The following is a 27,866-nucleotide window of genomic DNA, read 5'->3' as shown; positions in this document are numbered from 1 at the left end:
ATATTAATATGTAATATGCACGATTCTACAGCATGCTCAATGCAGGAACAAGACAGCTGAGAGGAACCAAGAGATGAAGCATGCTCCAACCCTTCTTCATATGCTACTATACACAAGGTACTGAAAGAGATACACCGCAGATACTGCTAGGACAGGAAAAGCTCTGGTTCAAAGGACTGAGCATACCTTATAAAGTGAACTTCCACATATCCTTCTCTAAGCAAACCAATCTGGTTGAAGAAAAGTAGTATTCCTATTCATGCATCCCTAAAGACGCTACGCACAAAGTCCCATATAATGGCTCAAATTCTGTATTAAATGATACATGCAATTACAAAAGAATAGAAAAGTTATGTAAACATGAATGAACTCAGATCCTTGTTTTTTTCCCACTGAAAAGTAGTTCATGAACTACTGGAGTTCCCAATATTTCTCCTCTGACCATAAGGCATAGAAGTACGATAGGGCTAGACAGCAGCAATATGGAATACTGGTACAGGAGTTGAGAAATTTGTTAGACTTATCTGTGGGTTACTACGAGATAAATATGGATGTAGTTAAGAGCATTTTTGAAAGACGCAGTTTGCAAAGAATATTAAAATAATAGCTAATTACAGCTCAATATCCAGTTAAATGGCATAGCCTTCAGAAAGTTAGGAATAGATGACATGCAAAGAGCAGGAAAGTAAATCTGAGTGTCTAATCTTAGGTAGCCTATCCAATACTGTCAAGAAGAATAGATTTGCTCTTTATTCATATAACATGTCTTCCATCTCTTTCCACAGGCCAAACTCAGTATAAAAGATGACTCTTACTGTCAAGGTCCCTAGCTGGACTTCACCTCAGCAGGTACCAAAAAAATTCCCGACATCCTTATTATATGTACTTAATTACATATAATACAATAACTGCAAGATTTCAAAGATTTTAACAAACAGTTATACTGAATGATTAAATATGTGGTTCATCATCAAATACTTGGTACATCATACTAATTGTCCTGGTTTCCGCTGGGATAATCTTCTTCCTAGTAGCTGGTATAGTGCAGTGTTTTGGATTTAGCAGAAGAATAATGTTGATAACACATGGATGTTTTAGTATAAAAACTACTTAGCAACAACTAAGTCAAGGAGTTTTCAGCTTCTCATGCCCAGCCAGCAAGAAGGCTGGAGGGGCACAAGAAGTTGGGAGGGGACACAGCCAGGACAGCTAACCCAAACTGGCCAAAGGAATATTCCATACCATATGATGTAATGCCCAGTATATAAACTGGGGGGAATTGGCCTGGAGGGGTGGATCGCTGCTTGGGAACTAACTGGGCATCGGTCGGTGAGTGGTGAGCAACTGCATTGTGAATCACTTGTTTTGTATATTCTAATTCTTTTAGTATTATTATTGTCATTTTAAAATTATTAATATTATCATCATCATAATTTTTCTTCCTTTCTGTCCTATTAAACTATCTTTATCTCAACCCAGGAGTTTTTGGGGTTTTTTCGATTCTCTCCCCCATCCCCCTGGGTGGGGGGAGTGAGTGAGCAGCTGCGTAGTGCTTAGTTGCCGGCTGGGGTTGAACCACGACACTAATATAGAGCACCTCAAACAGTATTTTCAATTGCCATGAAACAATATCAAGAATGCATGTTATCCATATGGTAGAATCAGATAATTCATTGATATTATGAACAGACTCTAAAAACAGATCTCCAAGAAAACTGTTCATCAACCTCTTCAAAAATATACATATTGTGATCTATCGTGAAACTCTGAAGTCCATAAAGAGCTGAAATTCAGTTACCTAAATACAGAACATCTAAGAAGGCACCAGAAGCTACATAACCACCTTGTCTCCACCTGCATATCCAGGACATTATAGGCTTAACAGGACCTGTGTTACACTTGCCAGGCTTGCTTAGAGGTCTAGGACAGCTTATGCCATCTCAAAAGGCAACAGACTTCTAAGTTTAACTTAATCCACTCAAAATGTTCTTCTAAGCAAGCAGTAGGAAAACTTACTGCTAAACTAGTCACAAACAGAAATTCTTGTCCCATCAGCAAACAGGCTGTAAATACAGAATCACAAAATATAACAGCTAGAGGTAGTCGAAAAGTTCACCTAATTTACCCACTACAGAATAAGCATGCCTAGAACATCACTGAAAGCTATCTAATCTATTCTTAAAAGCTTTTAAAATGGGATGCTCTACAGCCTTCTGAAATGGTCTTTTTCAGTCTGTTCTCACTAATATCAGAATTTGTACTTTTTGCCCTGTGTACAATCTCAACTTTAATAAAAACCAGCCATTTTTTAATTCTCCACTTCTTAGCGCAACCAATCATCCTTTATTACAGTGACTTTTTTTTTTTTCTGGCACACTCAGGCTTCCAGTGTCTCACACTTCAATCTCTTTTTTGCCAGTCTAAACAAACGCCTTCAACGTTATTCAGAGGTGGAACTATCCAACTCTCTAATTCTTGTTCCTTTCACATCAATACTGTCCACGTGTGTTTTAATTTCTTAACAGGTAGTACTCAGAACTGAAGACAGTATTCCAGCTTAGGACTCGCACTGAGAAAATAGTTACTTTCCCCTTGTTCAATAGCACTACAATTCACTCAGTCAATCTATAATCCTTACAGGTCCTTCTACAGTTCTGCCACGCAGGGAATTTGGTACTCGTGCACTTGAGTTTCTCCTGCATGTATTGCTTGATACTTAGAAAATAAAGTGTAAAGATCTCAGATTACATGCTCACAACCAAAAGAGCATAACATCTAAAATGCATTACCTAATAAAACCCTTAACCTAACATAATATAGCAGTTAATGTATCTGAAACTAACTGAAGATAAAACACCGTTTTTGCACAGCACAGGCCACATCTTGCACAAAGAGAGCATTTGTTGGACTACAAGTGTTATGAAACACTTCCTATAAAGCACTGCTTGATCAGGCAAGATTTCCAGAGCTTAAAAAGAAATTCAAGTTTAAAAGACAAGCTACACTAAGAAAACTAATCAATGGAACAAAAAACCTGCAAGAAGTAATCTCCTGAAACAAAGCTGACTGCTATACAGTACAGGGTAACCATAGATCGTAGTGCTGGGGGCAGTTGTTTTGGTTTTTTGTTTTTTAAGTCTCTGATGCATATGTTGCACCTGTTGTTCTCACTTACATGTGGCTTTTTTTTCTGTTTTATGCACACAAATTTCAAGGAAACATTGTAATGACAATTTTAATATGATTTTGTTAATAAAGAAAATTGGCTAAGCTTTCCTTTCTTCTCAAAACATAAGTAATATTATTCAATCAGGTAGGTGAAGACCAATAACTGAAGTCCATTAAAAAAGCTTTTAGATAAAAACAATGACTGAGACATTGAATGTTTTCAAACTGAAAAAATTCAAAGTATTAATGTGTTAATATACATTATATACAACAGAGGACTAAGCTCAATGTATACTAAAATGACATTTTAGTCATAAGTATTTGATACACAAGTATATTCTCACATGCATGTTGTCTTCTCAATACAGCCTTGGAAGAAGCACTTCATGCCATTTCTTAAACTATCAGACTGTATAAATGCAAAATATATTGTTCAAAAGCACTTAGATTCCTATATTCTGCTCACGATTACAACTTTGGCCTTTGCTACACAAATTCTACCTTACAAATAAGACCACTGATATCCTATAGTACAAAACCACTTGTTTTTTGAGACAGATTATTTTAAAATGAACTGTCACAAGAAAACAAATTACTCACTCATCCAGAACATGAGGATCCTCAGGACTTTTATTTTCGTATTCTAAAAGCTCGAGGAAACTCTGCATGTACCTGAAATAAGCAAAAATGATAAAGGAGGAGTTAAAATACTTAAACCTAAATTACTTTTGAATTTTTTTTAATCTTAAGACTACAACCTCATGTGAAACAACAGAAGCATAGTACATAGTTCTCTGCAAAGGCTAAAATGAAGTGGGACACTGCAACAAAGGGAAAGAAAGCAACTACAATATATTATATTGAGTTTAAAAGTATTATTTATGACCCTACAGTCCACAATTCAGGAAAACTGCTATATAAGTCAAGCTGAAGTTAACAGGAGCAAACCCTCTCTTCAGGTAGGTCTGTAATTTCAGGTAACTTAGTTCATCCCTGGATCTTGATTTCCTAGTCATCCACTTTGTACAGATGTTAGTTTGCTCCCACGTTCCTCAGAGAGCAATCCAACTTTCCTTCCAAAATAAAGCTCCAGGGAACACTCCCCAAAAGCCATGCTAACAAGACCGCACCAAGCTGGTCCTACCACAGTACTCCAGAAGAGTATGCCCCTTCACACACTCCCACATCTCCTCAGGCCACATGACACAACCCTCAGTTTGGTAAAAACACCACTCTTAGACAGCACAGCTCTCTCTAGTTCAGACTTTCAGCACACATGAGATATTAACTGAGGCTTAGAGCCACAGAGGTACCACACGGGACCCAAAGAAGATTTAAGGCAAAGCACCACTCAACATGAACATGGCCAGCCTGCTCTGTAGGAAACCAGCCCAACACCAGTATAAATGCCACCACCTCACACCACTGGGCCTGAGGACTGGGTATCACCCCCTGAAGCACATGCCATTTAGCAGGAGAGATGTAGCTTTAAAGATTACAGAATTAGGACCTATTTCTTGGAGTAAATCATGCAAGGTATGAATCACACACATAAAAGGTAGCGATTCAATGTTACCAGTTGTCGTCATTCCCCTCCCTCTTACCCTCCCTTCACTCCTGGTTAAGCACTGCCACTTACACTACGATAACATCAATGCTAATCAGATGTGTGTGTCAAAAGCTGTAACTCCGTGCAATGGTGAAACAGCCAGACAGATTGATTAAAAAAATCAAACCAACCTTTCTCACACATGAAAACAACTCATAGAAAGGTCTAACTGGCTAAAGCTAGCAAAAGGGAGAAAAAATAACCATAAAGCCTACATAAGGAAAAAGCAAAACAAGTGACCAAGCCTTTCCCCTTTCAGTAGCAGCAACCCATTAGATCAGCTCAACAGAATTGTCCATGCATAAGCTCAGTGCCTATGAGACTGACCCCACTCACTGAAGCCTGGACAACTTCACATACAACAAAACCTCTTTTGGTAGCAGTTCTATGTCAAGACGAGCTTAAGCAGGCTATGAAACTTCACCCTACATCTTCAAGCTACAGCAAAGCTTAAGACAGCACTGCTGTCTACACGACTCCCTCCAGAACAACATGCTGCTACTCCACCCCCCATTTCAGTTGCAGCCATCACAGGTCACTGCAACATTTCTCCAGGGAGCCTGACATTTTCAACATGGTCAGCACAGTAACACTAGCTCCCGTCCTTCTGTGTGTTTTTGCCCTCCTGCAACCGTTGCAAATGACTACAGAAATCCCCCAAGTGTTTGTCAGTTACAAGTTTGGGAAGTAGCTGATGTCTCTAGTACCGCTTATTGTAAAACATGTTCTTTTACAGTGCTAAGAGATAGTACCAGTTGAGAACAACCATCACACCACACTCCCAGGCATTCAAGAAATTGCCTAGGGTCACTTCAGAGAACAGGCAGTAACTTAAGGAGCCATAGCCCCTATTCACTGAAAATGAGTTCCTGAAAAGTGCAACATTTAGCAGTTAGAAAGATACTGAAGCAGTTCTAACTATGCAGGTACAGTACACATGATGTGGAGGATTGAGAGGCAGGGGAAGAATCACCAGGGCCATCAGCTGGAGGAGGGACTGAGTTTTTGAAAGAGTGAATGAGAACTAATCTCCTTTGAGAATGTGTCCTTGCACACACACCCCCTTTTATTAATTCTCACTGGAAAAAGCTGCTTTACTCGCTGAACTCAGCTGCTTCACCTGCAAGACTTAACACATAGGAAATTATGATCACCCTCACTCCTTTGTTTCAAAGAGGTACATGTTCTTCAACATTATCTGTCTCATATGAATCAACGTCAATCAAGTTAATCACGGGTACAGGATGGGACAAAAGGTACCAGTATTACAGTGAGCAAAACACAGTAATAAACAATCAGCAAAGGAACTCCAAAATTAAAGATGGGAAAGTGGTGGACAAGGCACTGAGGCAATTCAGGGCTTCATCACTTTGGCTGTATGGAGGCAGTAAGATGAGGTTTTGACTTCTCACCAAACCAGGCAATGTCATGCAGAAGCAACGCTTAAGGCCCATTCCTGTGCCCAATTTGCTCTGTGCATACACATGACACTGCACACCATCTTGCTACCTCCTCACCATTTCTGATGTATGAAACATCTATCATTCAACCCATAATTGTCTCAAAGAGGAAACTGACTTTCTGGATTTTTTCTGTGAATAGAGAAAAGGTATCATTTACGTGGCACCCTTTTCTTGCAAATACATTTAGGAATGAAAAAAGCCACGTAACTTGACTTAAGACCACCAACATTGTCAGATTGGACCAGTTCCCTCCTGCTGTGGGTTGTAATATAACAAGAAAGCTAAGATCTTCCTTTGTAATTAAATAAATATTTGCTGTCTTAAATTTGTTTGTGTGGTAAAAGGAAATCAGGCAAAATATTTATTTGATTCTACAGAGAAAGGCAATCTACCCAAAAAATACCTGCATGATTTCTGTGAAGGAGTCTTATTCTATTCCTCAAATACAGGTTGATCTCTTGAGACCCAATGACCGTGTCTACATTAGCATTTTTATTTCCAAATCTGAGCCTGCGGTGTGGTTTTGAAATTAATTCCCCAATAGTCTTCACTTAATCCACACTGCTTATATTTGCAAAGTGGTTTTGGCACTTCTCAGAAGATCAGGTTCTTCTCAGAAGAAACTAAACTGGAAGCTGCTGTAGACGTGCATCAAATGTGTGAAACCCAAGGCAGCCATCATGACCTGAACCAATGAGTGGGCCAAACCACTGTGATTTCTCCAGAACAGGTACAATACATGCCAGGAGGCTGACTATGGACCATCACAAGTACCCTCCACACTGTAAAGTGTTTCTCATATTACATAAAAGACCAAATGCTGTAGGTATCAGCAAGTTTGCCAACAACCACCCCTCTACTCTTTATGCTCCCCTCTCCCATCCTTTCAAACCTTCCTCCTGGTTTGAAATCCTTTCCCTTCCTACTTCAATTCCTGTTGCCATCCTCCCTGTTTTGTGGAGGCCTTTATTTTTTTGTCTTGCCCTCTCTTTGTTTTTCCCCACACCCCCAGTCCACTCTTCTACACCCATTTTCATAAAGGCAACAATAGCCCTTTCTGCCTCCCAGAACACCCAGGGCTGCAAGCCAGCTTTCCAAGGAAATTCAGAACCACAGAATCGTTTAGGTTGGAAGAGATCTCTTGAAATCATCTAGTCCAACCTCCCTGCTCAAGCGAGGGTCAGCCAAAGCAGACTGTCCAGGACCGTGTCCAGTTGGGTTTTGAATATCTCCACAGATGAAGACTCCACAGCCTCTCTGGGCAACCTTCTTGTAGCGTTTGATCACCCTCACTGTAAAAAAGTTTTTTCTTACGTTCAGATGGAATTTCATGTGCTTTAATTTGTATTCATTGCCTCTTGTCCTGTCACTGAGCACTACTGAAAAAAGTCTGGCTCCCTCATCTCCATTCTCTCCCATTAGGTATTTATACACACTGACAATATCTGCCCCCCCTCGCCCACCCAACCCTTCTCTTCTTCAGGTTGAACAGTCCAGACAGCTTGCTGAATATCTCTAAGGAGATATTCAGCTCTCTCAGCTTCTTCCCATATGAAAGATGCTTCAACAAATCTGTGTCATGAAAGAACTGACAGCTTCTCTCGTGGCAAAGTAAGTCAGAGGAGGTTATTAGGAAGCTGCTCACTCCCATCTGTCATCATATAATATTACGAAAGTCCTGTTTCCAAAGATCCAGGACAACCACCACACTGGAGAAGCAACACAGCAGGTGCTTTTTACTACAGACCTCCTACCAGAAATCTCAAACATCAGCAATGCTGTGCTGATGCTGAGGATAAAACAGCAATGAGTATTTCTGGTACTGAAGGTAGCTGCATCCTGGTTTCAGCTAGGATAGAGTTAATTTTCTTCTTAGTAGCTGGTACAGTGCTGTGTTTTGGATTTAGTGTGAGAATAATGTTGATAACACTCTGATGTTTTAGTTGTTGCTAAGTAGCACTTACATTAAGCCAACAACTTTTCAGTTTCCCATGCTCTGCCAGCAAGCAGGTGCACAAGAAGCTGGGAGGGAGCACAGCCAGGGCAGCTGACCTGAACTAGCCAAAGGGGTATTCCATACCATGGAACGTGATGCCTAGTATATAAACAGGGGGGAGTTGGCCAGGAGGGGCAGATCACTGCTCAGGCATCGGTCAGCAGGTGGTGAGCAACTGCATTGTGCATCACTTGTCTTTTCTTGGGTTTTATTTCTCTTTTTTTCTGTTATATTCCTTTTCATTACAATTATTATATTTCATTATTATTGTTAGTATTATATTTTATTTTACTTTAGTTATGACTGTTCTTATCTCAACCCACAAGTTTTACTTTTTTTTCAGTTCTCCTCCCCATCCCACTGGGAAGGAGGAAGAGTGAGCGAGCGGCTGCGTGGTGCTTAGTTGCTGGTTGGGGTTAAACCACAACAAGCTGATACCTGATTTTTGTGCTGTGTGGATTTGATTGGTTGCCTGCCATTAGTGGTATGCTGCATTAAGATCTGTACTCTCTGTTAGCTTATTGGGACATTGGTCCTAAGACTGCAGCTCCTGGAATAATCAAACATCACTACTCCTGTGTGGAAGGATCAGCAGTTTTACTAGAGTATCAGGCAGGGCAAGCCAAGTTTCTGTCATGTAATGCAGGAAGTAATTGTGCAGAAAACTGTCTCAGAAAAAGACTGAAGCAGGTCTCAACCAGAAAAAAGCTGCCAAACGTGGTGACCAGTCTTCAGCGCAACCAGCAGGCAGAACGGCTTCTGAGGTCACTACGCTGCAGGCTCAACATAGCACCAATGAGGAACTGAGTGTTTCTGAAACAAAAGGAAAATTACACAAACTAAATCCCGTAAGGAAATTCATAAATGTGCTCAAGTAATTTCTCTTTAATCTCTGTAGTGACGGAGAAACTATGCAAACAGGCAATGCTTTTCCTTCAGAGTTATCAACAACATTTAGAAGTGTCTTTCTGATTCTGAAGTAAATTGATATTACTTTAGAAGTCAAGTTCATTAGCACAAGCATTATATCCAGCAAGTTAGAGGGACCAGCTCAGAGAAAAGGTTAACTTCAAATCTAAGTTACTCAAATTTCTTCCATCACTTTTACTATTTCTTCCAATCCCTTGACTAAATGAAGCTAGGAAAAAGTAACCTTACGTCAAACAAATCTAACCCACTGTCCAATGCCTACCACTATATGTCACCTAACCTGAGATGTTGTAATACTCTGTATATTATCCCAAGTCTCTAAATAAAAACTGAGAGCTGCAAATGCTGTACGTCTTTTTATTTTATCCAGTTGTGACTTCCAGTTTTTACACAAAATTCATCCCCCCTGCTCCCTCCCAAACAGCTCAAAATTAAGGAAATTAAGTAAAAAATTGTTTAAAAGGAAATTTATAACCCTGGTTAGCTGTAATAAATAATTCACAACATCGTCTTAGCCACCACCAACATTACAATCTGCCTAACGGTGAGCAGTCAGCAATGCAGTTCACTCCTATAATAGCTAGTGTGTGTAAAAAAGGTCATTCCCCTTTCATACATTCATCTACTTCCTTGAATTTTCTTTTGATTTGAACTGTGGGTGCAGATATGGATAAATGAAGGTGGTAACTACAGGATTCATCAAGCACTGAAAAGCAAAACCTTGTGATGTTTTAAGCACACTTCACACACAATTACCAGCCAGCTAGAATAAAGGGAGAAAAGTACCAGAATGACTTTCTATATTATTAGTAAATGAATATAACTACACAGGACACAAATCTACAAAAAAAATCCAGCATAGATAAAAAAAGAGAATGTCAGTTATATTTTGCTATCTTTGGTGAGTAATTAAAAGCAGAAATCAAAGCCTATGCCCTTCAAGTCTGTTGTCTTTCTGGTGTTTAATTTTTTATCACAATATACTACAATTCATTGGGCAAGCTCTTTGGTTTCAAGCACCTTGTAGCCTTGTTCTTTTGTTAATTACTGCCAGGTAGATTGAATTCTTGTTAGTCTGCCAAATGTAATAATTCTAGAATGGCAAATTTCATACATGAAATCACTCTAAATGCCCATAATGTCAACTTCAGATTTTTTTAATTTTTTTTTAAACTCATGCAAGATACCTTTGCTTTTTTCCTATGTGTATTTCACTAAGATTTTCCGTTAGAATCTCTCTAACACCAAAGCACTGAAAAGATAAAACATATCTCCATGGTAACACAATCTTGTTAGCATAGTCTGAATGTAAAAAATAGAGGAAAAACAATTACTAATCCCCAAACTGTACTGATTTCTCTAATGGGTCTTTCCAAGAAGATAAATGGAAATTTATAGCCTTTTCCAGGGAAAAAGAACTAAAGAAAAGTAGAGAAATTTGGTCAGGGTTAAGTAAAATGTGAATTTTAGATATGACTGAGTAGCATATTGTGCAAACCTCACACTCAACTTTAGACATTTTACAAGCTCTGACCTTATCCATTGTAAGGTTTTATTGTAACTGTTTTCCCTCATCACATTAGTGATGATATCCTTTATTACGCAATTCTGCCACATGTTCAGTGTTCTACCTGCAGTGCACTTTAGCTAGAGAGTGCTCTCTCAAAGCTGGCCTAAAAAAGGCCCACTTCTTTGGAACTAGGAAGTTGCCCATTAGTTTTGAAAAACTGAAAATAAGTTGCTGATCCCTAGCACACTGGTTGTTGATCTGTCTGTTATTTGGAATCACCGCAGTTCACAGCCAGAATATATTAACTGTGTTATTATTTTGATTCACTTTATTCCTTCCCTTGCTACTCCATGCAAAAAACACACATAAACTAAGTTATAAACTCGAACTGGGACAGAGCTAATGTTTTACCTTTGCACAGACTGAAATGCAAAACTATTTTTTTTTTTTGTTCATAGTTCACTCTGCAGGTAATGCCAGCTTTATTCACAAAAGCGCAGCTGAGCAGCACAAAGGAAGGACAGCTGTCTTGCCTATCCTCATTGCTGCACGCATCAGGCTAAGGAACCCAGAAAGGAAGAAGGAAAAAAAAAAAAATATGCACCTTTCCTGAGAGCAATCAAGCAATCAGTTGTAAAATCTGTTAGGCAGCGCAGTGCAGTCAAGCAGCATGGTACAGGAAGCAAAGTGCCTACAGCATGACCATGAAGATGGATTAGAGAACTGAGAAGAGAACAGGGCTTGCCTGCAGCAGGGATCATATTCTCAGAAGTGACAAGATGAGGTTGCTTCCCAAGGGACCTATAAGGGACCAGGAAATTCATGCAATCCCAGAACGTCACTGCCTGGCTGGACAGAGGATTGATGGGAAAGAATCCATGCTGTACAGCAGGGAGGGTTAATTTGTTTTCTTACTCCACCAAACCTAAGTTCCATCTATTTACAGAGCCACCTTACTCTAATTTAAAAGCTTAATAAAACCTACTTTTAATCTTTTAACCTAGTAGCTTAATATAACCTACTTTTAATCTTTTTTTTTTTTTTTTTTTTTAAAGATTAGCTTTTTGTATTTTTTGGCATGCTGACATTAAGGAATAGACTGGGAACTCAAATTTTAAAGCTCCAGCTAATTTGGAGTCTCACCAAAAGCACACAAAAACATAGGCTTCTAGTGCAGAGTGGTAGCATAAATCATAAATATGCTGGTGACTACATAAATTACTGAAAATTAGCAAATAAACAGATTAAGGTGAATAATGCATTAAATTGTCTTTGCTCACTTGTGGCAAATGTACATCAGATTTTTTGTTTGCATATTAATAAACTGTCAAGCTTCCTCAACCTATGGCATAGTAAAAATAAAGGATCATGAAATCTGATCTGAAAAAAATTCTTTCTTGAAGTATCAAACAAGTGCGTCAAGAAGAGGTTTCTTCATTTTACGAGTTCACAAAACAGCTGAACAGCTGAATTTGTATTTATTTATTCTACCGAATAAAATTCAGGAATCTCTCTCTAGATATGTCTAAACTTTAGGTTAAGAAATTATAAATATGTTTCAAAACCTGCTGTCAGCATAGCTGCATAATACTCAAGGTCATTCACACTGAAGTTAATAAAACTGTTTTGTTTCGGTCTTTTTAGAAGCTAACTAATACAGTAAATTTTGCTCAGGGTTCATCACCAGTATATCACTAGGACTTACAATCTACAGGTAAATGTTTAAAAAAGCAATTAAAAACCTCTAAACAGAAAAATAAGAAATAAGCTCTTTAAAGTCCACACCTATAATCAGGAAAACAACATGCTACAGTTACTTTTGTTACTTCTGACTAAAGACCACAAAAATATTCCTACATAATCTCAGTGAAGATATTCCTTTCCACAAAAACTGTTAGTTAACTGAGGATCAAAATTAGAAGAACACTACGACACACATTTGGATTTCAAACTTCCATCTCTGGGTTGGACGTCCACTTGAACTTCTTCATCACATTAAAGTCTGATATTTTGGCCCATTTAACAGAAAACTATCAGTCTACAGCTGTCAGTGCAAATCACATTATCATATAAAATATATGATTTGGACAAGTGTCTTACAGTCATTATATATTCTAATACACTCGAGACTGTTGTTTTGGGTGTTTTGGTTTTTTTTAAATCAGTAGTATCTATTGTAGCCATAAAAGTCATACCATGAGTCCTCAAACCTCGATTCTGAAGCGGACATCCACTCTAAACACCCATTCAGTTCCTTTGCCAGGAGTGATCCAAATGTTGCTTGACTCTCTATTAGCAGGGCAGAAGCATATGCCACAGAACATATATTTGGACTAGAAGAATTATGCTGTAGAGTTACTACAGAAAAATTATTTCCTTTTCTTCATTCACCTATCTGTCCACATTTCACTAAAGACAGCTTCACAAGTCACCCAGATTAGAAAAGCCTAAAAGGCCTGCATATTATCCACTCCCTCCTATTTGGCATAACAGCTTCCGGTAACATCAGACAGATGATACAAGCCTTCAAACCTCGCAAGCTGCCACTTAACCACAAAGTGATTGTTACTGTGTGGCTCCACAGCATTCACATTAATTTGAAGCACTTAATCACTATGTTTGAAGTAGTCATCAAGACAGCTAGTATTACCTTTCATAACAAACATATTTAAACCAAAGTACACGATATCACATATCCTAATTTATATTTTCTAAGTCTGAAGCTTGATAAATGAGAGACCAAACCCAGCAGTCAATGTACAGTCAACGTGGAATTTCTTGGCTCAAGGGCTATGACTGAACTTAACAGAAACCTACAACATTAGCTGCTGTTACAGTTAGATAAGCTGTTACTCACAAAGGGAAGTCTTTTGTATACTGCAAAGACATTTTTACATAAATTCTTTGGATCAAGTATTTGCAGGCAGAGACACAATAAATACCCCATGAACAACAATTTTTTAGAGCTTAATACATACAAGGCAGTAGTCTCCAAACCTCACTGACTATGCAAGTAGGCTAGAAATTAATTACTGTGGAAAAGATGACAGGACTTTGAATCACTTCAGATATACACTAGTTATTACAATGGAGAATGTTACTTACTGGATGACACCAGATTTTGTCCCATTCCGTAACTTTCACTGAATACCAGGTTATGTTTTTAAACATTTAGCAATGAGAAGAACAGACAAGGTTTAAATTTTCTTTCAGTATTTTTGACAAAGGAAGAATAAGGAGAAAGAACAGCTATTTCAAGAAGTCATGGGTGCAATATAGTAAGGAATATTTAAAAAGCTCGCTCTTGGAAGTTATCGACTGATTCTAGTTATCTGGGAGACAACAGTATGCTTTTACAAACTTACAAGACTAACTTAAAAATTCTTATCTCTAAGATCCATATTAGAGTATTTACTTAACATTAGACAGAAGAAAATGAAACTTCATTTGACAAGAAAGACGCATTATAAACAATTCAAGGCAGAAAACAGACTTCAGCTCAAGACAATTCCAGCTGAGTTGCAAGTAAAGCAACACATATAGTGTTAATTTTACACTGATTTCCAATCCACTTTTTTTTTTAACTTACCAACTCTGTACTAGCCCAACTGAAGGCCTGTTAAGTAAGTTATCAGGCAACAAATTGACTTCTCTCATGGTGTTAGCTAGTCGCACAGGAAGTTCTTTCCGCAGAAACATGTATGAAGTCTTCTCACAGGCATTGTCACGACCTGTTAGAAGGAAGGAAAACAACAGATGTTCATTGCAGCAGATCAAATTTTAGACTTCCTAGTGCTAGAAGATTAAAAAAAAAATCATTTGTGGAAATAAGAACAGTTTAAAAATAATTTATTTCAGTACCCACCTTCACTTCCCTCTCTCCCAAGACACATTATACTTTTGCCTTCCTAGAGCTTAACGCCTTTTATCTGACATTCTTCCTCATTTCACATCATCTCATCCTCCCTCCTATAAATAAAAATCTCTCATCCTATAAATAAAAATCATCAAATACCAAAGACTTGATATTAGCTGGAAATAAGACCCCAAAATACTAGCTTTTATCAGTATGACTTTTCTACTGAAGTGAGCTTTTAAGAAGTGCGTGCCACACACAGAGGGTAAAGAGTGAAAAGAAAGGGACAAAACAGAATGGCAACAGCTGGCTGATGTTTCATGTCACAAGCTCTTCAAACCTACTAAGTACTTAAACATTTCAGCAGCACCTGGAAAGATCAGCAAAGGTTATCATCCCTCCTAGGAGTAGCCTACAAGACACTCACTAGCCACCTGGAAGGAAAGTGCAGTGCTCATCACCACATTCTCATTTGGAAAAGCTGCAGCTGAGATTATCTTGGACTTTCACTTTTCAAACAGATTTTTATCTAGCACAATATTTTGAAAAGAAATTTTAAAAACCCAAACAGTCAGAAAGCAAATAACAGGGATCTAGCAAAATAACAATACTTTGCTGCAGACCTAGCTGGAACAGTGATAATTCTCTGGAGCCACCCCACACGAACCAGGAGACTGACATGACTAATAGCATTCTTAAGCTAAACTAGTTACTGGAGATACCTATAAAACTTTAACTACAAATATTTGAAAGTATAAGATGTTAAGACTCTTGCCCAAAGAGTTCAGATGGAAGATCAGATCTGACCTGACATACTTTTTTGTACTTTGTAGCATTTCACAAGTGGGGGAACTCCCCACCATAACTGATTTCTAAAGAGTCCAGGTAAATTAAAATTAAAAAAAAAATCCATGTTTTACTTGTAATGAACAGTCAGTATTCTGCTTTTGTCTAGAAAGACAGCAAATGTCTTTTGTGATGATAACCAGTACAATCGCTTGCAAAATTTGTGAGTGAAGGCATAATACAAGAGCTATAAATTATGTTCAAGCAAACCAGAAAGTGTTAAAAGCACTGCTAGGCACATAATCACTGAGATTTGCAATTTGAAAGACTCAAGTACAATACGACCAGCACAATCAAGGTGATACTTTTTAAGACAGTCCCATTATAATCAGCTGAACAGCAGAGTTCTCACCTTCTTTGCATAGGTAACACGCATTGATGGATTAGCTCCCAAACCGTAACACAAGCTTGGGGGAATATGCAGGAAGGATTAGGGTTTCCCTTTTTTCTTGCTCATTTAGGTATCATCAATCAGTGGATCATTAAATTCTACTAGTGTCAGCAATTCTATTATTGTTCTTCCAGAAAACATTTGGACCTATTTTACTTACTTGCATTGTCACATCTTCAATTACAAATACACACATCCTGTCAAAATTAGACAAAGGAAACAAGACATTACATTGTTGTTTTCTGTGAGGCACAGTAATGATTTCAATCCTTCAATTAAGTTAGATACCAATTCACTTACAACAGAGGATAGACACTTGTTTGTTCACAAGTCACTGTATATAGTAGGTCTTTAGGAAGACTGGCTAGACAGCAGGAAAGACTCTCCGACTAGCTCACCCTACACCTTCTGGGCTGGAAAAACCCTCAGGAACAAAGACAACAACTGCTTCTTCCCAAGCGTGACTTAGAGCAAGTTTAGTTATTTTCTAGGCAATAAAAAGCAAAAGGAATGAAAGACAGCCCAGACAGAGAATGAGGAAATGGTGAACAAGAACCCACAGCCTGCAGGAGTTTGTGAAAGGGCATGGGGGCCCTTCACAGACACAGTCCCCGGGTTTGTGCAAGGCAGACAACAAAAGCTGCTAGACTGGAAAGCAGGACTGGCAGAAGAGACCCACTTCCTCTTCTCTCTTGAGCAAGGGCACATCTCTATTCAATCTGTCTCACCCCAGCAGTTCTAAACTGTCTCTTTTTAAGGAGTTGCCTTGCTCTAATGTACAGCTACTTTTTAGGTACAGAGCCCTTTGGGGTCCCTTTGCATGCTCAGTGAAGAAAAAGGAAAGGAAGTTCTGTTTCAAGCCTGCCTAACTTGAAGGTTTGCTTCACCATAACTTCAGTACATCTTTTTGGTTTGGGGCATGCAGTCAGAATATCAGCTGCTTAGCTGCGTGCAATTTATCTGAGAGGCTCCACAGAGTTGCTTCGGCTTCTAGCATAAGGTCAGTTATCTGCTTGCCAAACAGCGCATGCATGGGAAGAGAGAATGGTTATTCACTAGGATCAGCAATAATTAGATATCCTCCAGCTTTCAAAGCAAAAAGCATACTGTGTCCTAACAGTTGCTCCTTGGCTGCTGTTCTTCACAGCAATGCCTGTATAACCACATTTGTCAAAATGAGAGACACCCTACTAAGTACAAAAAGTAAAATCTGAGTCTGTAAGGTATTTTCTTAATATAATTTAGCATACACAAGTAAGCCTAAGTTCTAAAGATCTTTCCAGAAACAGCATTCGAGTAAGCTGTAATGTCACTTTTGCAGGTCTAGCCTACAGTCAGAGATCTTTTTTTTTTATAGGTTGGTTTTATTTTTGCTTTATTCTTTACATCTTTTTTCAAAATATATAGCATTCTTTCTTGATTTTGTTATCACTCCAGCTGGGTCAATACACATTGCCAGAATCAGGCTTTTGTCTTAAACACCATAGGCTAAAGCCACTTTAAATCCATCAGTTTCAGTTGAAGGGAACTTGAAGTCGCTCTCTCAGGGTTAAAGTGAAAGTGAAACTTGTGAATAATCTCTCCTTGATTTATACTGCAGCCCCCGATTATATTTTGTATTACTCAATACTACAAATATATAAAACAATGACCTGCTTACCTTTGTATGAATTCAAATGGAAGAAAGAATACAGTAATCTTACGCCCTAGTGCAGACTACACTGCACTAGGCCATCAAGGACTGTATTTAGCCTTATTTCCAAAAACAGGGCATGCTGTGTCAGAGTTGATTAATTATGGTGCACTGAAGACCAACGGTAGCAGCACACTTAAAGGCAGAACGTAATGACATGGAAGTATAATGCTAGCATGGCATTATAATACACTAGGAGTACAGCTTTTGTTATGAATTACTAATAGAAGGCCCACTGCTTTTATACTTGAAGCAATGCATTGCAAATACAGCTTTATGCTATCTTGCTAAATTATATGAAATTAACATTCATTTTTAACTCTGAGGAGTCACGAATTTTCACCTATAAATCACTGAATCACTGAACTATAGGAATATTGCAGAAGAGTCTGGTCAGAAGATGCCATGTGGGGATCACCGGCATAAACAAAAAGCTTCACATACATATTTTATTTGTAATTTTACTGTCTTGAGTAGTCCTACAGACATCAGTGCAACTACTGGTTAAATACTGCATGTAAGTTTCTTCCAGAGACAGGATATAAACAGGAAAAGCATTCAAGACTTAAGAAACAAAAAGCTGTGGGGTCCACCTCAGAACAGCCATCCTGCCATCAACGGCCAGCAACAGACTCTGAGCTCCAAGGTGGGGAAGCGCGACCTCACTGTTCAACTGATGACAAAACAGAATCTACACTGCTAGAGACAGAAAAGTTTCTAATAAGATTATCCATACAGCATTCCCACCTTGATATTAAACCTACAGCAAGGCCTTTGCCTTCACTTTTACAGTCCACTACTCCTCATTATTTAACTGTTAGCAATTAATTAGGGTTCTTTTTTGTCTCACCTTCTCTACTAGTGCTTTCCATCTACATTTTTCTAAGAAAAGTGAGTATGTTCAAATTAAAAACAACCCACCATCAAAGACTTTTTCAAAGTTTTAGATTCAACTTTCTCTGAACGCTGAATGTGCTTCCATTAAAATATTACACCTTTAATAACTAAGGATTTCTGCGCAACTTTTATATTCGTGCTGAGTTTGAGTTATTTTAATAAAGGCTAGGTTAACATTTCATCCTAAAGAGTGTTTCAATACAAATATATATTCATTTAAGTAAAGACTGATCTGCTGAGATAGCATAGCAGTTTCTTTCTACAGACTCAGTAATGATATATGATGTACTTCTGCTTAGTTGCCAAATACTTAAATTTAGATTTCAAGCAGTAGTAACAAATGAGCACAACAAAAAGTTGTTTGTGCAACTTGTGGTTTTAATACTTAAAAGCAAAGCATTTGAGAAGATTTTAAAGCATTTTTTGTTGTTTTTTTTTTTTTTTAAAGATTTTAAAGCAGATTAAAAGTTTGAGTGATATTTCAAGATACTGAAAATTTTCTGCAAGTCAGAAGTTAGGGAAGATTTTCATTTCAAGAAAAACAGCTAAAAAAATATTTCCTTAAACTGGCAGCTGCGTAGGTTTCCCATATCAGCACCTCATTTGTGGATCAGCCCGCATGCTACACTATACCCATGAAAGAAACATCAACTCAAGGAAGAGTTTGAAGTTCCCAATGCCATGTATGAGAGATTAGAATACTAGAAAGGAGAGAATGCCCAAGAAACGACAGCACCTGGAAGTCTTGGATCCTCTACAGCTTACCAAAAAGTCTGAATCCTGTTTCTTGAATTGACTGTTTCTAGCTACATATCTACTGGAAATGTTTCAGTAAGCTGCGTAACAGATCACCCTGCAATATCTTGCTACCTGTGAGAACACAGAACAGTCCAAGTCTTCAGATCCTTTCAAAAGCCAACAGAATTTCATTGCATAGTTTAGCTAGTTCTGAAAATATTAATGGAAAAAATAAAAATTAAGGAAAAAAAACACTTTTGGAGGTATACAAATCCATCAGGAACAACTGTTCTCATCTCAAACTGTTCAGTTGTTAAAGATTTTTAAATACCATTTCTGAGGTACCTAAGCTGTTAGACACCTAAGATTCTGCATTAGGAAAAGAAAACCATTTCAGAACAGTGCATCAGAAATGCAATTATTTCAGTTTTCACAAGTTCTGCATTGATTTTTGTGAAGATAAAACTCTGACAGAGTTCTACAGAAGAATTAAGCAATATTCTGCTTTGTTAACAACCTTGTGAAGAACAAAGGATAGATATATTACCGACATTGCAAATTTGACCCCTTCATTAAGTATGCGAGTAATCTCTAGAATTATATTTCATTAAAACTCCTTCTGCCCAACTTGGTAATCAATGTTTAATGCAGGCAGAACGGCCAAAAAAGGACATTCTAGTGGACAGCATCCGTTTTATTTCATACATACACATTTATATACCCAGAAACACAAAACAAATAGATCTCTTTAAAAGTATGCTTTTAAAACACTGAAAATGGAAATATTAGAAGACTTACTCAAAGTGAAACACTTCTTATCCACAAAGCCAAGAAGAAAGGAAAGTAAGACATCACATGATATATGGGGTTCACAATTTTACACACACCATCAATGTTTATTTCCCAATGTCTGTAATACAGCAATACTTGATTTTCATCAAACAATAATTCAGTTTTGTTGCTTTAAGTGGAAAAATTGTGCACACCAAATTCTTAAGTCAGGCACTGAAACAGGTTTCTTTCAATGAGGAGTATCACATTAAGGCAACAAAAACAAGAAACCGTACAGCATACTACCTCTTTGCTATAGGTCTACTCTGCTGCAGGGAACAAAGCAGCCCCATACTACTCTTCATGGTAGAAAATAACCCTACAAAGTAATTCTGTTTTCTAAGGAACTAGATTTTAATTCAGGGTCAAGAGGCTAGATTATCTTTAGATTTTTACTGTTCTTCATGAAAGTTATACTTTCAAGCTGATTAAAAAATGCCCAGGTCATACCTACGGTGCTTATAAATTAACCCAGAATTTGACCAAAGAGGATGAAGGAAAAGCACATGTAAAATAACCCGCCTTACTCAACACTGGTAAATTACATCAATTTCTGAGCATCTTCTAAAAGGGCAGATGGACCAAGCAGAAATCCAGATGACCACAACAGTAAAATAGTCTGTGACAAAGGAATGAATGAATCTGACTGGATTTACCTAAGAAGAAATAAAGAACACAGCAACACTCTTCAAAGCCTTACAGTTCACTACAGAGGAGACAGCAGTAACCTAGTCCATCAAGGACCAAACGAGTATTAGACTCAAACTGCAGAAGATTCAAGTCATAATTTGACAGAAACTTCCTGATGGTAAACACTGTAAAAGAAAGCAACCTGCTCTGCTTTTTTGCCATCTCTTTTACTAGCAAAGTTAGACATCTGACCAAAATTACATTAAGCTAGTTGATTCAGTCTCTGAACTGGAGATTAGACTGAACACTGCCTAACATTCTTTGTAGCCCTAATTCTCTCATGACCCAAGAGGAAGAAAGCGATCACCACATATCTTGTGAATCACCTGCAAAAAGAAAGCAGTGCAATTTCGCACAGGGAGAGAAACAAGCAAAAAGTGAGAACTCTGAAGCAAGCCAGCAGCAGCACAGATTGCGTAAATTAAGTGATACAACAGAAGTTACTTTGAAAGTGTCATGGTTTAACCCCAGCTAGCAGCTAAGCACCAGACAGCTGCTCCCTCACTCCCTCCCGCCCCCCGCTCCCAGTGGGATGGGGAGGAGAATTGGGAAAAAAAAGGCCAACTCCCCCCCGTTTATATACTGAGCATGATGTTCCATGGTATGGAATACCCCTTTGGCTAGTTCGGGTCAGCTGCCCCTGCTATGCTCCCTCCCAGCTTCTTGTGCACCTATCTGCTTGCTGGCAGAGCACGGGAACCTGAAAAATCCTTACCTTAAGATAAGCGCTACTTAGCAACAACGAAAACATCAGCGTGTTATCAACATTATTCTCACACTAAATCCAAAACACAGCACTGTACCAGCCAGTAAGAAGAAAATTAATTCTATCCCAGCCAAAACCAGGACACTACTAAATCTATTTTCCCCTCTCTGGGATTCAACTCTTCTCTGAACATTTACTCATCTCTTCCCTGTTTTTCTCTTTCACCTTTTACCTCATAGTGCTAAGAAATGGAAAACAAATGTAATGTTGATGATAAGGCCCACTCAGGCTCCAGGGATCATATGCCCGTAGCATGTAGGGGGAAAAAAAAGTATTTTTTCAATTGGAAGGAATGAACATTCATCACAGTGCTCCCTCTGAACCAGTATCTTTTCAGTTCCCTCCATTGCAGTGATGGAATTAGACAACTGTTGCAAAGCTGGACCTAGAGAAAACTTCTGTTCTGGGTCCTGCAACAAGAGGCACAAACAATGTAGAGGCTATTCACACACATGCAGCAGACCCTGATTCAATTCTGGCGAATTCTACAAATTGCCAGAGCAATACTATGCTGTCCAAGATTCAGATTACAAAAGGATTAGTTCCATTCAAAAGGCTGTACACAAGCCTCGATTTTGCTGCAGAAGAGGGCAGAAACTCAGCATGAGACCAAGAACTCTGGTTCCTCCAGAACATTATCAAATGCTCTCAGTTCAGCTGCCAGATTCCCACATTCATGAAATACCCATTTGAGAACAGATTACAGTAGTAGTCCTTCATAGATGATGACCAAAGTCACCTACTTCGAAAACCTAATATGGCTGTCACATCCCTAGCAGGTACTGGACTGCCAGGGTCATATCATAAAAGCATCAGTAGTTTCTGATTACTAATACTTATTTGTCAGAGGAGACAGGAAAAGAAGAAACTAAGTGCTCTTTTTAGTCTTTTCACTGCACCCAGAGGTCTAGTTCTCTCCATTAACTATGTATCTAACACCGAGCTGAGACATTAGGTACCACACTACTTTAAGACTCAAAAGCAGCAAAGTCCCATCTGTTGTACGTCTGAGAGGAGGGACTCCATTCAGAATCCATAAAAACAAGATCAGAAGCCTTTCACCTCCTACCCCTGTGAAACTACTACTATTGCTTTTATCTAGGGCAAAATAAAAGAAGAAAGACGGGAAGGCAGGAGCAATTGACCACATCTACTCTCCTCTTGAGGTTCCAGAATACTTTTTAGCTCCTGTACAGGCAAACAAAACAAACAAAAGTGAAGCAGAGGTATGGAGAAATCTTCAAAAGAATATGCAAAAAGATCAAGGCATCAGAGGGGATCGAGCAAAGGCTAGAACTAATAATTTGCTGCTGAAGCTAGGAAAAACAGAACTAAAGAAGGATCAATGAATTCCACTGATTATACACCATTTCAGGAGCGTGGGCTATATATTAAAAGGCAAACAAGCTATGCTTGCACAGCCCCAATAAATGTGGCTACAAAAAAAACCCCAAAACCAAAACAACCCCAACTCCAAAAGCATTCCTATTCCCCAACAGAAATAAAGACATTTTCAGCATACTTTCTAGGTATTTATCTCACCAACCACTAAAAATACCAATCCCACAAAAAGCATACAGGGTTTGTTTGGTAAAAGACAGGGTTTTGTAAAACCCAATGAAGATGATGAAGCAAAGGGAAAAATAACACACACAACGTAACTGGAGATGCTGAGTCTTGCTGACCCTCACTCTCTACCACAGGCTGCCTCTAAGAAAGCTGTACATTGAAATTGGATTCCCTTTTCCAACCGACCACGTTGTGCTACAGGATAGCAACCACAGCCTGTACAGCTGTTCCAACACAGGTATCCAGAAGATGGCCAAACTTAAGGATCCGGCCCACACTAACCTTAGGTATTCAGCCTGGTTTTATACATCTCAGACCTAAGCTTCAGCCCAAGTTCCATCACTGCTCTCTAAGCCTACTTCCACCAACACTTACAATTTTTTCATTGAAGTGCCCTGTTTTAAGGACATGCTTTGACTTGGCAGGTATGATCAGCATATGAAGAGACTGATTCCATGTCAGTAAGGAAACTGGAGAAACAGTGAAGTTTCAAAAAATGAAACTTGAAGAACTAAGGACAGGAAAATATTTTCAGTTCTTACTGAACTATAATAAACATATCACTTTTATGAAGTCTGAACAATTAAGTTTTGTTAAACAACTACTGCCAGAAAACCAGCTACAGCCAGAGGAATTAAAGTCTGCAAGTAAGCTTTCCCACATAACTTGCTTCTGTTCTTCAGTCCAATTCCCATTACTAGTTGCACCTCTGCAGTCTAAGGGAAAGCACGCTGATAGAGGGGCTCGAGTCTACTCAATCTAAATTATTTATGTTCATAGATGAGAATTTAGTTAACACTGTACAACCATTGATTTCCACTCTGTGCCATTTCATTGCTAAGTGCAATCCAAACTAGCAAGCTCACATGCTAGTTAGCTTTACAGTTAAACTTTCCAACAGTCATGTGACACAGCATACGGATAAATTACCAGAGCTGAAGTGTAGAAACAGTTGAGCTTAATAAGCCATTTCTAATTTATGCAATTCATCTAACAGATTCAGGCACTCTTTGACTGCCAGGCCAACTGCAGCACTTACTTTCTATTCCAAAGGAAAATTTCAGGATACCATTCACTAATGAGAATGCCTTAGTCTATATTCTGCTGTCTAAATGACCAGTCCAAATCCCATTCACAATCAAAGGTCTAGACTTCAACTTAAGAAGTTCAAAGTTAAGTAAATATAACTACTCTTCAATTTTTATACAGAAAAAAATACTTATCTCCACTTATTTCCAAAATCTCTGAAAGAGTCAGCTTGTTTATGTCTTACGTGTATTAATTACTATGGCCATATAGATGAATACCACTCGTGCCAAGACAAAGTCAGTTCACATTTGCATGTAAATGCAGGTTAAGGACAAAATGTCAGACAGCTGTCATTAGCACAACTGGACAGCTCAACATGGATGAAATTGTTACATTTATTATTACATTAGCTATATTAGCTATACATATATAGCTATATTAGCTATACACTAATGTAATAATAACATAGTAGTAATAATAATGTAGTAAGTTACAATATATAACTTGCAAACTCCAGTAAGCCTGTTTCAAGTAAACAGTCCTCCGAATGAAACTGACTGTGCTGGAAAGCAGCTTAACTTACTACTGAACTGGAACAGATAAACCGAAGGAATTAACAGATACACAATACACTGCAGATCTATCAAAGTCTTAGTCAAACTGCAATCATTAATTTTAACTCTTAAAGCCACAGCCTTCCTGTCACAGAAAAGACTCAAGGGAAGATGTATGTCTCAAGAGGAACGGATTATCAGGCAACCACTTGTAAAAGCTGTAAACCAGTACCACGTATTGTATAGAACAACCCAAATTAAAATAAAAGCATGAAGTTTTAAAATAAGCTTCCCTGATCTAAAACTAATGTTTAACTGCTTACCACTTGGTTCTAATGAAATAACTTCGAGTATTTTAAAGCATTTGCCAGGAGAAAGCACAGTAATCAAAAGGATCTACAAAGTTTAATGGAGGGGCGCTCAAGCAATTACCCACAGGCTGTATTATTTTTTAGACACATAGGCCCAAGGTTGTCTTTCCTTGGGGCAATTTGGGAGTAGGCTGAAAGTCAGATGAATGATTTTAGCAGCTAAGCTTTGTCTTGCACGTATCACAGGCACTCCCCACAGTACGTGACAGGCAAAGAGCCAAAATGTTCTTAGGACAAACCATGGCCCAGATCAGGTTCCAGATCCTAGAGCTATCCATGCCACCCAAAGACTCCCTCCCTAACCAAGTGCAAGGAGCTCTAAAAAAAGTGGCTCTTGAGACGACATTAGCTCCTCTTCCACTAACACTCCTGAGACTATTCCCTAAGCAGGGAAGAGTCGGAGAGCAGGAAAGAGGTGCGCGTACTGTGCAGCACATCAACCCCAGCCTACACTGTGAAGGGGCTCTATGGCTTTCAAACAGGAGATCCTGGACAAAACAAATTTAGTGTTTTGTTCTGGTGAGACTCGAAATTTTAAAAGAAATTTAAAACTTTAAGTGTAGATGATGCTTAAAACACCAAGCCAAAGAAATGTTATTCCCCATTTGTTGCTCTCTGATCAGATTGTTACAATAAACGGACCAGAAGAGACTGAATTTTGCTCCTTTGAGCTTATAATCACCTTTTCCGCCCATAAAAGGTGAAGATCTATTTCACAGTGAAGGTTATAATTAGATATTCCAAATTTTTAACACTCTCCCTAAGCTCTCACAGCTTTGACAACCTCCTCCCTAACCTTTATGGAAAACTTCCATAATTCCCACTAACTGTTCCAGAAAAATACAAATGTCTGCTTTATCCTTTAGTCCCTGTCAACATGCCAAAGGGAAAGTTATTCCAAATCTCCAGCATAAATAAAATTAACGTTTACGAGCAAAGACCCACACAGTTAATACCAATTACATAAAAATACTGCCAACACCACTTGGTCCAGTTTCCCTTCAGTCTGTGAAATGTATTAGACTGTTAAACATCTTGTTACAAAACACTTTTGATGACTAACAAACCACATTGCAAAAAAGATTAGATGATTCCTCTATGCCACTGCTAGTTACCAGAGTTAGACTGGATAAATACATTCAATAAAATCTTTAAGAGAAGCATAAACAAGGACTAAAACAAAGAAGTAGTAGTTAAAATGTACATTATTTTTTTAGCAAAAAGTAATTTTGTAACTTTTTAACTTCGCCTCTTTCTCTATGTACACAGTCTTAAACCTAATTCTGAAAAATATTGACTAAAATTTGCACAAGTGTACTATTTTAAGGAATTAAGTCAGTGAAAGTATTTATAATACCGTGTTACTTATTTTACATTGACTATAAACTAATGTGCCAGTTTTTTTACATATGTATGTATATACACACAGAGTAAGAGTAGCCTCTTCCCAGGCAAAGAAAATAATTGAAACAAACAGGGCAAAGAAACATCTAAGAGAATGTCACGTTTACATAGAAAGCTTCAGAGGAAAAAAGGGTCAATATAATAGTCTCTTATAATACACAAAGCATCAGAAAAAGGAGAAGAATTGTATATCTCAGAGTCACAGTTCAGTGCTCTAATCTGGCCTTTCAATCTACTGTTCCAAGAAGAAAAACTACATTTAACTGACTCCAGGAACACACACAAAATCATAAACATATTTTAAAAAGGATAAGTAACAGCCTGTAAAATACTTCAGCAATTTTGGGAAAAAGGTGACTTTTAAAAAACACTAATATATTAAGGACAACTGGCATCAAGAAAAGCTGCTTTAATATAGTAACTATGGAATCAGATAAAACAATTCCTAAATCTATGCCTAATTCTACTACAGAGTATATTGTTTTGGGCCATGGGGAACCGGAGAAATACTACTCACTCTCCACAGAACAGTACTGTGAAGATCAATGACTGCTAGTGAAACACAGAGTGTATATGAAGTGTTCTTCCTAAACATGTGTACTGAGGCTGGCTGGGATGGAGTCAGCTTTCCTCACAGCAACCCATAAGGTGCTATGCTTTGGATTTGTGACTAGAAGTGTTGATGACACACCCATGTTTTGGCTATTGCTGAACAGTACTTGCACAGCATGAAGGCCGCCTCTCTTTCTCCTGCACTCAGCCCCTACCCCAGCAAGTAGGTTTGGGGGTGGGTAAGAGGCTGGAAGGGGACAGAGCCAGGACAGCTGACCTAAGCTGGACAAAGGGATGTTCCATATCACATGATGTCATGTCCAGCAATAAAAAAACCTAGGTGGCTCTGTCTCCCAAGACAGCCATTACACCAATACCAGCTGGGCATCAGTCTGCTTGTGGGAGGTGGCGAGTGACTGCCTTTGCATGACCTGTTCCTCTTCCTCTTTCCTTCCTTATTAAAGGGTCTTTATCTCGAGCCGTGAGTTTTCTCACTTTTGCCCTTCCTATTCTCTCCCCCATGCCAATGGGGGGTGGGAGGAGGGGAGCAAGTACCTGCGTGGGTGCTCAGCTGCTGGACGGGGTCAACCCACCAGAACACCACACATGTACTATACAGCAATCTCATCTTAAAGTTACTCCATTGGTTTTTTGTGGTTTTTTTTTTTTTTAATGAAGAATTTCACATGGTACTGTGCCAAAACTTCATAAAAAGCCAGGTACAGCATCTACTGCTACTGCCTTAGCAAACACCAAATTAACTTGGAAATCAGACTGCCTCAACACAATTTACTGTCTCTTTACCACCTCATTATCTCTTGGTGCTTATCTATGTATTACTTCATTATTAGCGCTATCATTTTTTCAGCTACTTCAGTCAACCTGACCTACTCTAATGTCCTCCTCTTCCTTTTCTTTGAAAGACAAGTAGTGTGTTTTTCCACTTCCACAACCCTGGGGCCATCACCATCGGTTATTTCCATGAAGCCCGTAAGCAACAGCT

The 27,866-nt window shown here is 38.5% G+C and overlaps 1 protein-coding gene across 3 annotated transcripts in view; it reads right to left on the bottom strand.

The window, feature by feature from the left end:
* Positions 1-27,866, bottom strand: part of PDK3 (pyruvate dehydrogenase kinase 3) — a 63,743-nt gene that overhangs the window by 27,133 nt on the left and 8,744 nt on the right. For 2 of the 3 annotated variants that reach the window (XM_050905569.1, XM_050905560.1), the window contains exons 2-3: positions 14,266-14,407; positions 3,769-3,840 (exon numbers count right to left, since the gene is read on the bottom strand). In XM_050905569.1, coding sequence (XP_050761526.1) covers positions 3,769-3,840; positions 14,266-14,407 — 214 coding nt within the window. The remainder of the gene's footprint in view (positions 1-3,768; positions 3,841-14,265; positions 14,408-27,866) is intronic. The other variant, XM_050905578.1, reaches the window with a different exon arrangement.

Source organism: Gymnogyps californianus, chromosome 1, assembly GCF_018139145.2.
Source record: "Gymnogyps californianus isolate 813 chromosome 1, ASM1813914v2, whole genome shotgun sequence".
In the NCBI taxonomy this organism is placed as follows: domain Eukaryota; kingdom Metazoa; phylum Chordata; class Aves; order Accipitriformes; family Cathartidae; genus Gymnogyps; species Gymnogyps californianus.
The sequence above is the reverse complement of the archived record's forward strand: the minus strand, read 5'-3'. Positions and strand labels throughout refer to the sequence as shown.